Raw genomic sequence first — 14,191 nt, forward strand, 5'->3', positions numbered from 1 at the left:
CCACAGCAACAGTGTGGAAACAGGGAAACCATGGAAACAGCATTTACTCCTCTGATGAATGCTGGGAGTTGGAGTTCAGGTATAAAACACATGCTATCCTGCATAATTTTGTTTTAGGTGGCAAATTATTTTTATGCATCGTATAATTGTATACTGTATATGCTACTTGTGCTACTAAAAATGAAAAATTACATATCTGAATGATATTTGACAAACTAAAGACTCTGTCAGGTTACAAGTACACTTTAAATCTTTGAACATTTGTTGACCTTATTCAGTACCTGAAAACATACAACACACAATGCAAAATTACTTGTTTACCAGGGGATTAAACTTTCCACTCATCCCTCTTCCTTTAAAAACATGAGTGGACCTTTCCAGTGGGAGATGGTGCAACAAACCCACTCACACTGAAGCAGTGATTTTCATGTGGAAGAATGATTTTGAACAAGCAGAAGTGTGTTGTCTTAATTTATAAAACAGAAAAACATGCCAGTGTTGACGCAAAATGTAACAGGTTCCTAATGTGTCATCAAATTGATGATCTTTGACCATCTCTTTTTCTGGCTGAAACCTGCCAAAAAAAGGTTCTTCATAACAAATTACCCTTAAAAACAAACAATAATAATATTTTTTTTTCTTAAGTTTGGTCCCTGCTTACGAGTACTGGCAGTTAAAGCAGTTCAGCGGCTCTGCTTCCATTGTATTTCCAGGTCGAAAGGGGAAAAAATGAAGACTACTGAGAAATAGGGATATGATTTGATACGATTTTAGGATTCCAGTTCCATTTTCGATTCTGCTTAACGATTCAGTTCTTTATCAATTCCCTTATCAAATTTCATTTGGGAAAAAAAGTACAACAATGGGGCAAATGGTCTAATATGATATGCAGTGTTTGTTAGTTAATTAGTAACCTGCAGTATTATAAGCCAAGGACATGTTAACGTTGCTGCTGCTGCTGCTGGGATGAGAATTACTAACAGTAGTCCGGAGCTGATCCAAAACACGACATTCATTGATTGTAAATTTATGCTGTGTGCGCACATGTTTTTCCATTTTGGTAGTATTTCCTCTCTTTGACGAAATATTCACTTAGCAAGTATTGAAAGTTGCCCCGTTGTCTTTTTTTTTACTAAAATGTAACCACACCTTCGAGCGTTTGTTTCGCTTGGGCGCCATGTTTACTATTGCGCGATGATGTCATTCGTGCCCACTGGAATCGAAAAGGGAATCGTTTACAATACTTGCAAACAATTCCAAGGAATTGAAACACTTGCTGGGGATGTGTGACTGTATTTCATCAAAACACAATCTTGACCTTTTTGTCTGTGGTCACTAAATGTGTCTGAACATACTTTACTGAACCCAATGTGAGACGACTCTGCTTATAGTATGTATGACCTTTCACACCATCACATTTTTTTCCCTAACACTGCTGGCATTTTCGAAGAGGTCTTGGGTTCCCCATCGCCATGCATTACATTTTATGGCAATATATGTTTTTTTCTAACTGTTTGACAAGCATTTATGACCATAATGTAAAAGTTGGCATCAAAACTTTGTTTCCCCACTCGCTGTACTTTTAGGACACTACATTCAGGACCACATTGGCTTTGTGACACTATAACTGAAGCTCCAGTTATCGTTTATGCAAAGCCTTGGTTTTAAAAGTCTAGAACTCATATATAGGACACCCCAACTATGTCCAATATATCTGAAGGGGAAAATAACTTGTTTTATACTCGGTTCAAAACAATATGTCCGTGTATGGCTAACATATGTAGGGTAGTGTGACATCACAGGCCCAGATCAAATACGATTATCCAGCTTCCCATCTTTAACTCTGGGAAATTTCCCATTTTGCTGCATTCACTGTACTTCTGAAGTGGGTGATGCAAAGTTGAAACACCGAAAGCTTTGTCATCTATCCCTGAAGTCTAAGACAATTCCTTAAGACATCAAGAAATTATGACGGCATTTGAAAAAAAAAAGCGCATAAGTTTTCCTTTCTGATTTCATTTGCTCTCATACTTTCTCTTTACTTTCCCTCAATGCATTTTCTTTACTTTTTAAGTCTCTGCCAGGTCCTTCTCCTCTCTCACCTATTTCCCTCCACTCAGTTTAGCTTAACATAGACAACTGATAACAAGGCAAGGCAAGTTTATTCGTATAGGACATTTAATGTATAAGACAATTCAAAGTGCTTTACATAAAAAAAATGTTTTAAATGCATTAAAAGGTAAAAGAGTTTGAAAGCAGACATTAAAGACGGACATAAGTTAAAAAGAATTGAACAAAAGAGATGCAAGAAATAAACATTGTAGTGCATTATGTGAGATGACTGAAATGCAGGAGGAAAAAAAAAACCTTGACTTAAAGCAACTAAGAGATTCAGCAGCGCTGATGCATTCTGGGAGTTTGTTCCACAGGTGAGGCAGCATGTTTGATTCTAACTCTGGGTAAAGAAAGTAGATGTGACCCTGAAGACCTGAGGGTTCTTGTTGGTCCATCATGGACCAGGAGATCAGAGATGTATTCTGGCCCGAGACCATTCAGAGATTTATAAACCAACAGCAGGATTTTAACATCTATTCTGTGACAGACAGGACGCCAGTGTAAAGATCTAAGAACTGGGGTTAAATGGTCCACTCTCTTGGTCTTGGTGAAGACGCAGCAGCGTTCTGAACCAACTGCAGCTGTTGGATGGATTTCTTAGGGAAACCCATTAGGACAGTTACAGTAGTCCAGCCTACTGAAGATAAAAGCATAGACAAAGACGTTTTTTAAGTACTGCTGAGACATCAGTCCTTTAATACTTGATGTGTTCTTTAGGTGATGATGGGCTGACTTCACTTCTGTCTTAATGCGGCTGTTAAAATTCAGGTCTGAGTCCAGAACCCCTCCCAGATTTCTGGCTTGGCTTTTGGTTTTTAACTTTACTGGTATATTTATATTTATATATAATGCTTTATTTTAGTTTTGTCTTCATTTAACTGAATAAACAATGTTAATTATCCACTCCTTCTGTAAAAGATTCACATAATTTTTGAAGATGTTAATTTAGCCAAACACTGCTAAAGGGCAGCCTGAATGCAGTTTGACTGAAATTAAACTGGAGAGACTCGCACTTAAACGTGTATGGCAAAAAGGGAAATACAAGAGGAAACAGAAGACAGAGCGCTGCCAGAAGGGGGAGGGAGAGCAACAGAGCAGCGCTGAGAGTATCCGGTGGAAGGAGATGGAGAAGCACCAAGAGGATGGCAGCAGTGAGAGACCGAGCATCACAGTGAAGGAAAAAGAGGAGAGGGAGAGGAGCAGAGCTGATGCAGCTCCTGAGCAGAACAAATGTGTTCGGAGCTACTGAATATAGGTCACACATCTCCAGTGACTGCTCACTTCCCTCCGCTGAACCAGCTTCCCACATAATGCACTTAACATAGAAAAAAAACAAAATTTTTTGGGGATTCTGCTAAATTTGTGCCAGGGCTTTAAAGTCCAATTCCATCACATGGCAGGAAGGGTTGACATTTTTTTCCTGTAATTATAAAGCTCTTAATATTAAGCAAACTGTATGAAAATCACGTGGAATCAGGGTTGCATGAATGTGTCTCAGTTTAAACACTATTCATCCAGATAAGCAACATTAAACTGCAAAAACAAGTTGTTAGCACTCAACCTTCAATGTAAGAAAACTTTTGATACTCAACAACTACCTTCACCTTAGGATGAGTATAAATAGATGAACAGTTTGTTTAATTACACTGACTGAAATGAACAAAACAGCAGTAAACACAGTTTAGTGTTTTAAGTTTTAATGCCCATCCTCTATATTTTAGAAATACTTTGCACATAATGCTACACAGCTGCAATCTGAATGTAAAATCAGGAAGTCGGTTGCCAAAAAAAATAAATCTTCTTCATAAACGTTTACTTAAATGTTAATCATACAAAGTAGCTTTTAAGCAAACTTGCAAACACATTAGAGTCTTTGACAGCTATATCTCAGATTTTGATCCCCCAGTGTAAAAACGATCATAATGAGTTAGAAATTAGTGTTAGAAACCCAGATTAAGTGTAGATTATACACACATTATATTTGTTGAAAGTTTAAGGTGCAGTTTTGATCCCAATGAAAATGATCAATTCCCTCAAACATTATAGGTTTAAGGAATGTTTAGATGTTAAAGCCACAGGGCTGTCCTCCGCTAATCAACAACCCAGTTTGAATATGTGCGGTCATCACCTGATATTTTTATACTTGCCTGGCTGGCAGGTTAGCATGTTTTCAGGGACATGGGTCAACTGTATTCTCTCCAGTTTTTCACGGGATTGAGCAAGACTGAATGGAGGAATGCAAGAGTATAAGACTGGAGGATGGAGGGATGAAGATGAAATTAACAGATGAAGCAAACTAAGTGGATACTGGACAGAAACCTCCCAGGAGGACTGATTACAAGCTACTCTGATGCATGAAATCAAGCTACTGGGTATCAAATATGCAGCTTGTGCAGGGCTGCAGGCCTGAGCATTATAACTCAATAAATCAGTCCATTTTCACATCTCACATATGCTTTCAGTCCTGTCAGGGGCTGCAGGGTTGGTGGTCTGTAAATCAATGCTATGATCAATATATTTCAAACAAACTGACGGGAAATGAAGCCAGAGGGATTGTTGTTGCATTTTGCAGAAGTTGTATGATGAGCCGAAGGCCTGTGATAGTAAGTCATGTTGAATTCCCCAGAAACATCAAAGAGAGAGGGGGCTTGCACAGAGAGACAAGAGTAGTCCTGGTACCCACACATAAATACATACACACACACACACACACACACACACACACACACACACACACACACTGATAAATGACATCACTGTCAGTGTGAGAGGCATTTAAACCCATATCAGATTAACTCAAGATGGGGGAGGATAAGTAGCTTGGAGAGGTTGGAAACTGGCATCAAAGTCCGGACTGTTTCATGAGACTGGGTGGAAGTGTGTTTCTGGCCCACAAAATGGGGGGGTGGGGTTGGGGTTGATGTAGCAAAGAGGTGGTAAGGCTTGCCTTGCCCGAGGATGGAGAACATGTATGATGAAAGGAGTGCATCCCTGCCACTTGGGATCAGAGAAAATTGCATTAATTTTATCTTATTAACGCTTAATGCAGTCCTGAATTAATATTCAGTTATAATAGCAGCTACTGGTACAGTATACCCCCCTCTCCTCTCACATATCCCTTCTACTCATACATATCTACCCTCCTGTTCCTTCTCCTCCTCCTTCCCTGTCCTGTGCAGGATCTCGGTCCCCATTTGCAGTGCAATAAAAAGCAAGAGAAAGGGTATCTAAAACAGTGAGGGGTGTAGCTGAGGGCCAACGCAGTCTGCCCTCCCTAAACAGATTGGCTTTAATCCGAAAGCCAGCGTTATAGATGCAAAAGCCCGTGTCATCCCTGCTTTGGCCAATTTTTCTGCGGCTCTGTAATAATCCACCAACCCGGCGGCCAGGCCCCGATGCTCTGCAGTGATAATAAAAACTGGCCGGGTGTTTATGTGCATGCACCGACTTGGGTCCAGTGGTTTCTTGTGATTTTTGTTTGCAACGGTGAGGAGTAGTAGCAATGCAACACCTGCCGTAATGGGAATGAACATCATAAAGCAAGAAAAAAAAACACACACACATCTGCAGCACAGGCGCGCTACAGACCCATATCAGACGTTGATTTTTGGTCCGCGTTACACATACGCAGAGCCTACGGCGTAGGGTACGCGGCGACGCGCACCGTACGGCGCGCGTCGCCGCGTACTCTACGCCGTACCCTACGCCGTAAGCTCTGCGTCAATTTAACGGGGAACCATAATTCAGGCTTTAACTGTCACTAATGTTTTAAATTTCAATTTCCCAGACACATATCCTTAGTGGCTTACCTCCGTAAAAAACGACTCCATCCTGCCTAGTCCTCCCAGACAGCGCGCCCGGCCCGGCGGAGCGCTGCGCCGGCTCCTCCGGTGTCGGAAAGGTGCGCTCGTTCGTCAAGATGGGGAGGAAAGGTGTCGTTTATCCCCGTGTTCGTGTTTCCCATTCAACTGAGCGTGAATTATTCGCAGTCCCGAAGAAGCGGTCCAGGTCAGACACACCTCAGCAGCAGCAGCAGCAGCAGCACGGCCGGTATGCGCAAAGACAGCCACGTGAGGACAAATCCTGGGATGAAAAATGAAAAGTGGCCCCCGTTTTCCAGGTCTGCTTCATTATAATGACCCGCTGTGAGGGGGTATTAGTGTGATTGTGTGTGGATATTGTAATGCATGTGTGTGAGGGTGTGTGTGTGTGTGTGTGTGTGTGTCGTGTGTGGGGAGCGGAGGACCAGTCCGGGAGCAGGATGATCTTGATGCTGAAGCACCGCACACACCGACGGGGAGGGCGGTGCAAACACATCACACATCCAATACAAACCCCGCACATGGAACTTACACACATGCTCTACAAACCAAAGCTGTATTGCTCTAGGAGACTGTAACAATTCTTTTCTTGCGCCCATTTACATTATTGACGGTGCAGATTAATAAAACAGACGTCTTTCAGCTTGACTAAATGACAAGTGTTGATATTCAGTCAAATCAAACCGACCTGCAGCATCACTATGTCAGGTTTTCATTTTTGGAGCCAATGTGGAAGGACTAGAACACGCACTTCCTCGACCGACCACTAGGGGCTAGCTGGAAAAATGAGCCTGGCATCTAATACCTATTTTAAACAGTCCTTGAATGTCTTAAAAACTATGGAGGATTTTTTGTGCCAAAATTAAATAAATAAATACATCAATAATTAATTAAAATGGGAATTAAATATATCATTAATTAATTAAATGTGTCATTAATTAATTAAAATTAGAATGAAATATGTCATTAATTAATTAAAATACAATTCATTTTAAGTAAAAATATATATTTATTATTTCAGCATTTAATTAATTAATGACATATTTAATTCCCATTTTAATTAATTAATGATGTATTTATTTATTTAATTTGGCACAAAAAATCCTCCATAAAAAACAAGCTTTTGATTGTTTTTGCTAAATAAATGAGAAGTTCAGCCTCTGAGCCATGTCTTTAGCCTCCCATTCTCTAACCTCATTATCTATGCAGGATTCTGAGTGGGCGGGGCTATGATAATGAGGCTCTGTGCTGATTGGCTTCCTGAATGACGCGATACACCGCTACGGAAAAATGACAGAAGCTCCGGCCGGCGGAGTTAGTTGTGGGTGTGGTTTCACACATCGGAGGCCAACCTATGTAAATTGCGTAAATCGTTACGTAACGACGGGTGCAGAATCTGAACGGCTCGTAGATCCACATCACACTGGACGGCTCATCCGGGCGGCTGTACAGACACTGCAGAATTTGGTTGCTTTCCTCCTTCTCTGAGTCGGCAGGCTGAGGGGAGACCAGTTTATATATGTTAAAGCAAGAAAAAATTTGTTTTTCATAATAGGTCCCCTTTAAAATGCCCAACTTTAGATAAATTCTCATGTGAACTTGACTTCTGAGCTGAGAATAATGATCTGACAGATGAAAATCAGTCTTACCTGAAAAATAATATGGCTTTTTGTGTTAACTGTACTAACAGACTGTGATGGAACATTCAGCCTTGGCTACTTGATTAAACCCAATCTGCTGAGAGCAGCAAAATAACAGCCTTGTGTACAGACTAGTAGTCTGCTCAAAAAAGAATACAGTAACACTGACCTTGTGTACAGACTAGTAGTCTGCTCAAAAAAGAATACAGTAACACTGACCTTAAAGATGATTTTGTCTACTCGAATCGTAAGAATGAATCATCCTTTGTGCCTTAAAATCATTATACTTCGTCTGTTTCATTGTTATTCTGAATAGAAATGCCTAATGTATGTTTTGACAGTTTTGCATGCAATGTTTAATTAAATCTACTGAAACATGTTAAAGAGCCTTTGATGGGTTTTTTCCACAACACAGACCACTGTGACCAGCTGTGGGTTGGGCTGAAGGAGCCCGGGGATGAACATGGCTCAGCTTGAAACACTGGCCGGAGCCACGGCCAAAGCTCCAGCTCCAGCTAGATCGGTAGTGGCATCTGAAAAAAAGCTGGACAAATCTGACTAAATTGTTATGCATGAACTAAGCTAAACTAAAGCTGATTCGTGATAGTAAAGTGAAGTAAAACTGGTGTGTTGCAATGAACTGTACATTTGTCCAGTTTTGGGGTTAATCATTGAAGGGTTGTAAAGCAGGTTTCCTTTCTGGCAACATCTTAAGAACGTTCTTCTGTAATTGATTGCATATATTTTTGAATGTGAAGTGAATACCAACCCAAAAACTCTACGACAACCCAACCTTTAGTTTTGTTCAGGGGCACCTTAGTTTGGAAATAAATCATTCGGTGAGTTGTTTGCATTTGAAGGACACAGTGGAAGACAGAGACCTAGATTACAATGACCTATTTTGTCCCTTAATTTCAAACCTTGCTGCGTTTTCTGTATCTCAGAAGCAGGTGGCCAAAGATGGCTGATTTCAAAAGAGGCACAACCCACTAAAAGAGGGATGCAAACCACGCCACTTTAATATCAACATTGAGAAACGCTGTAAAAGGGCTTTTTGTGCATTTGACCAAAGCATGTCACTGAACTTTTTAATAAATTGTGTCAACTGTTGAAACAAGATCTTAACATGTCCCCCTTATGACATAAGACCATGTGGCTCAAAAGTCATTAATATATTTCTAAACATTCAACTGTAGTTCCCTCAAGAAACCTTTTTTTCTTATTGTGAATGCAGATTATCAAATAGGCATTTATGAAACATTTATCATCATTTAATAACAACATTAATGAAGAAAAAGAGTATAAGATGATACATTCTGGTATTAGTTCTTCTGTGGGTATAAATACGTAACAAAACTAAGAAAGGAATCTCTCTTACATGCAATTATTCAGTTTCTACATCTGAAAAGTAGCCACAGTTGTCAGGGATGATTCTTCTCCAAAATCAGACCACAAAGGCAGATATGTATAATAAAACACTCTGTCCCTAAAGACATCTGTTTGTTAGAATGATGAAAAATGGGTTTATAGCTGATTCTTCTCTTGACAGCAGCGGGCTGCTGGAGCCAGGTGCTGCCATCAGGAAGCCCAGCAGGCCGAGGTCTCCTTGGGGGTAAAGTACCGTCAAGCTCAGCCTGCTGTCTGGAGACCCGGACGTATGGCATGAGGGCCAGTGGGGGGTGGGATTACCTAGCTGCATGCATGTGTGCTCCTTCCTCAGGGGGACAGTTGAGAAACTGGACCCAACAACAGGGCCCCATCTTTTGTTAGAATAATGTGTGATGGTACGGCTGTATGTGTACGTACAGACATGTGTGCAAATACAAAGATAGTCAGGATATCAGACCTGGTTCATATGATCAGACCTGATCATCTGTAGGCTCGCAGTCAGACTGCTAGCATTAAAAATAAAATGAGTAGCATCATTATTATTATTATTATTTTTTTTTTTTTTTTTTTTTTATTAATTTTTTTTTTCTTTATACTGTACTTGGTTGTTTTTTTTGTCTCTGGGTCTGTTGTAGGTGCTGGGTTGGGGATGGGAATGTGGGAGGGATATAAAAAAAAAAAAAATGGATGGATGGAAGTATTCCCAGTTATTTTGCTTTACTACTGTTGTACAATGTGAAACTATTTCCAATAAAAAAATCACTAAAAAGACCTGGTTCATGCCACCATCAGAATGAATTGTCTTTAGAGAGGAAATTATCATACTTTTTTTTTTTTAATTCCTGGGATTACAGATGTTTTTTTAGACCTCGGGAAATAGTGCTAACTTTCAAAATATATTGTATAATTGGTCTCCTTCAGGGGGATCCCTTCAAATCATGCACATGTATTCACTGTAACTTGTTTGAAATACGTCGGACACCGTGAGGGCGCTGCAGGGCTTGCATAAACAGCCAGTAATGGAGGATAAGTGGAAATTCAGTTGTTTCATTTCTCCATGTTGCATGATAAGAGCTATAACAGATGTAGTGAATGCTGTTATAATTAGTGTTTCCACTGTGCCACGAAGCACTGTGCAACTGTTCAAATTAAGACTGAATGACTGAGACGAAGAAGCAGCAGGGAACCGTGAGAGATCATTTCAGTGGATTTTGGAAGGGTATCCGGTAGCAGAAGGCACTTTTGGATCCATCAACTTTACAAATGAAGAAGAGCTTCCCCAAACCACTTTCTCACATACGGACAAATTACAATAAAGTCCCAAACTATCAGTTGGTTTCTTTTAGGTGTTCTTTTTAAACTTTAAATACATTTTCTGTAGTATGAGACAAAATCCTATCCTATTCGGACTCTTTGACGAAATATTACATTTATTTGCATTTACTATATATGAAGCATTAATGACATTCAACGCAAAATATGACAGATGTTTAAGTTTACATAGAAAATAGACATGCGCCCAACAAACATGTCTTTTAATGTGTACATCTACACAAGATAACACACTTATTGGAAAGTCTGGTCTTTAACTGACAGGGCTGGGGTTTCTTGAAGAGCAGAACCTGCTTACCCATCCAGCCACAGTTGAATATCTCTTTCTCCTTTTACGACTGCACTGAACATGTGTGTTGGTGGACTCCGAGGACAGATCATCAGTAGGTCCTGAGGTTCCCATCTGTGATGCTGCTGAATGTACGGGAACAAATGTGACAAAGATACTGTAAACCCTAAGCACAGCTTTGGCACATACATCTCAGTGGTGTGGGAGCGGCTGTAAGTGTATGCATCTCATATGTTGCATGTGCTAAAAAGGCATCACTCAAAGAGTCCAAATCAATCAGTTTTATGACCGTAGCATCCATAAATCTCTTCATTTATTACCCTCTTTCTCTTTCAGTTTGTTCTCCTCCGTGACCCTCCTCCTCTTTCACTCCAGGCAGATCTGCTAATGGCTGTGTGAGAGGGCACAAGGAAAAAAAGAGATGCAGAAATGTCTCGATTGATCATCATCCATATACTGTATATTGGGGACTGAACTAGTAAAATAAGGAAATCCAAAATAAGAACTGTGGACTGCATTTGATTCTCAACAATCTCTCTAAGTGAACACACATAAAAACATTTTCTTAATCAAGCTAAATTGATCACATAAATAGTTGTGGTTTACAAAAGAGCATGCGCTCACAGAATCACAAGAAAGCGCAATCTCAAAAATGTCTGGCCACTTAGTCACTTTGCCTTAATTTGTTTTGAATTACTTGGCAATATAAAACCTTCCCTCATAGCTGATCCCTCAAATACTATCGACGTATATATATATATATATATATATATATATATTTGAAATTAAATGTAGAGACTCAAAATAAGCTTGTTTTCTTCTGTGGCATCACTTCTCCAGAAATACTCTGCTTCGCTATAAACAACTGCAACACCACAAACGCCACAAATACACTCGTGACTGTTGGAGCAGAATGGTTAAGTGGAAAGAATATCTGCAGGTATATGAGGAAACAGGACATGTATGATGTCATAGTTCACTCACTGAACTGTGACATCATATCGTGTTTAGTGTTCAGTGCAGACTTTACAAACGCACGCATACTCAGAGAGTGACTTAAAGGCAGTCACCCGATCCGTATGACTCATCCGACACACATGATACGAATCCATTGTGAAGATTTCTGAAAATGAAGGCACCGGGGTGAAATCAAGTCAGTTTGGATGGAACTGAACTTTTGGGAAAAAGAATTAGGTGGTTGAGCTATAATTACTATTACCAGGACAAATGGTTTTTTAAACTACAGCGTTGCTGAAACAACCGTGGAAACCAACATCTTCTTCTTTGTGCAGTCATGACACAACTTCCTTTTTTAAAGATTGCCATAAATATGTATTTATGGCACTAAGGAGAATATTATTTGTATCCGTGTTCATACAAAAAGTCGATAACAGCAGATGTATCAATGTCCTTGCATCTGTAACCACTTTGAGGATAAAAATATGGATTAATTTGTATTTGTAAGGTTTTCCACGGTGGCTTGGTGGTTAGCACTGTTGCCTCACAGCAAGAAGGTTCCCGGTTCAACTCCTCGGGCCAGCGGGGGTCATTCTGTGTGGAGTTTGCGTGTTCTCCTCGTGCTTGCGTGGGTTCCTTCCAGGTACTCCAGCTTCCTACCTCAGTCCAAAAATATGCATAGTAGATTCATTGATGTTTTGAAATTGCCCGTAGGTGTGAAACTGAGTATGCATGGTTGTTTGTCTGACCCCTGTGACACTACAAAGGATAAAGTGGGTATAGAAAATGGATGGTTTCTACTTTATATATTTCCAAATTTCCTATTCAGTTTAAATCAGGACACTGTGTAGAAAGAAACTTTGTTATTAATTCTGCACTGGAAAAACAGCTCCTCTAGAAGTAAGCCAATATTCCTGAACCTAATCCAAAAATTGTCTTTAATTTTCTTGAAACAGGGTTTTTTACTTTCACAGAAGTGTGTTTTTGCAGCATGAGCAGCATTTGTCAGCACTTGAGGATTGAAAACTTGATTATTCCATTTAACAAGAAGGCAACCCTGACAGAGCCAGGAAGGACAGCTGTCTGCTTTGCTTGGTGAGATGAGAGCAAGAAAAGAAAAAACAGCTTTGAGAAAAAAGGCAGAAAAAAACAATTAGCAAATAACACACTGACCAGGTGAGCCCGGTCACACAGCACAGGTTAAAAACAAGCACCTCAATATCCAGAAACCTGGACATACAGGTTCACGCTGACAAAATTAATCATTTGCAAATGCAGAAATAGTTACAGAAAGGAGAGGAGATGATCAATCAGGAGCCTGAGCTGATTACAAAACATAAAGAAGATTCAACTTGACAAATGTTAGTAATTTTATTGGAGCGAATTACTTTTGAAATTATTTTCTGAATCTTACAATGAAGAATAAATAAGAAAACATATTTCCCATGCAAGCTTCCACAAGAATTGTCAAATAACCATTAGCACAGGAATTCAGTCTAGAAATAAAACATGCATGAACTAGTTTAATTGTGAGACAGGATGCTGATCATTTTAATAAATGCGTAAGGGGGCACGCTGGTATTGCAGACGCATAGGTAGGAGCACAGTTCAGTTTGTACCTGTGTGATTCAACTATGTTTCTGGGGTGTTTAGGGTAGACGATTTATGTTTTCCAATTTTACGTCGGGGTTTGCAGGAGAAAGAACCAAATGCAGGAGACTCGGAGGCGGGAGGAAATAAACCCCTCTTTCTCAGGCTTCATCAGTCCCAGTCCTCAGGACCTGCTGGCCTGGATGTAGATGTTTCCTGCTCCAACATGCCTGGCTCAGACTTGTGAAAACCTCAGTGACGGACTGATGGTTATCCATTCATCAGATGTTCTGGTGCAAAGATCTAAAACATGGAGGTATGTGGGTCCCGAAAACCTGAATCAAGATTAACAAAAAGTGCAGCCAAGACGGGAAATCCTAAAATCAAAAAACCCAAAGACAAAGAAGAAGAAAAAAAGTAGCAAACAAAAAAAAGAAAAAGCAGCACGAGAATCATGACAGAGCAGCAAGGAAGGAAAGAAAGGCAAAACAATCTTTCGACACAAAGACTGATGGGACACAGGTGTGAACAATTCAGGACAGAGGAGAACAGGACAGACAAGGAATGACATTGTCATTTTCAATAACCCCTCTAGTAAAGGGGTGGAGAACCCTGGTACTCCAAAAAATGTGCAGGAGAGCCGCCCTCGGAGACCAGGGTTCCCCACCACCGCTCTACATACTGAGTTTGCCTGCTTGAACACCTAGCATGCATTATGTGAGCAAAATCTACAATCTGCAGTATGCAAGAAGTACTTGGATGGGAACATATATCTGGGAAACATTCTGGTCTGCAACTGATCTGAATAGCTGCTATATCCCATAATGCAATGCCCCACTACAGCGGGACCGGAAGAGGCACTGTGACCAGCTTTCGTTTGTGCTGTTACATAGTTGAATACTACGTACTGCTTTTTACTTTTCAAATATTTTTACTACCAGGACTACTTTGACAGTGGTTTCAAATCTAAACTGCATTACAAATTAAATGTATTATTACTAACAGCTGGACCAGACCGCAATACATACTGTATAATACGCTGTGAGTGAGGCGCTTAG

General features: G+C 40.2%; 1 protein-coding gene across 1 annotated transcript in view; it reads right to left on the reverse strand.

Annotated features, from left to right (window-relative positions):
• myo10l1 (myosin X, like 1) overlaps positions 1-6,330 on the reverse strand; it is a 94,704-nt gene extending 88,374 nt beyond the window's left edge. Inside the window, exon 1 of the mRNA XM_061743200.1 lies at positions 5,925-6,330. Within this exon, the coding sequence (XP_061599184.1) occupies positions 5,925-5,945 (21 nt within the window). The 5' untranslated portion in view covers positions 5,946-6,330. The remainder of the gene's footprint in view (positions 1-5,924) is intronic.
• Positions 6,331-14,191: the final 7,861 nt, after the last annotated feature.

This window comes from Cololabis saira, chromosome 16 (genome assembly GCF_033807715.1).
Source record: "Cololabis saira isolate AMF1-May2022 chromosome 16, fColSai1.1, whole genome shotgun sequence".
In the NCBI taxonomy this organism is placed as follows: Eukaryota; Metazoa; Chordata; class Actinopteri; order Beloniformes; family Belonidae; genus Cololabis; species Cololabis saira.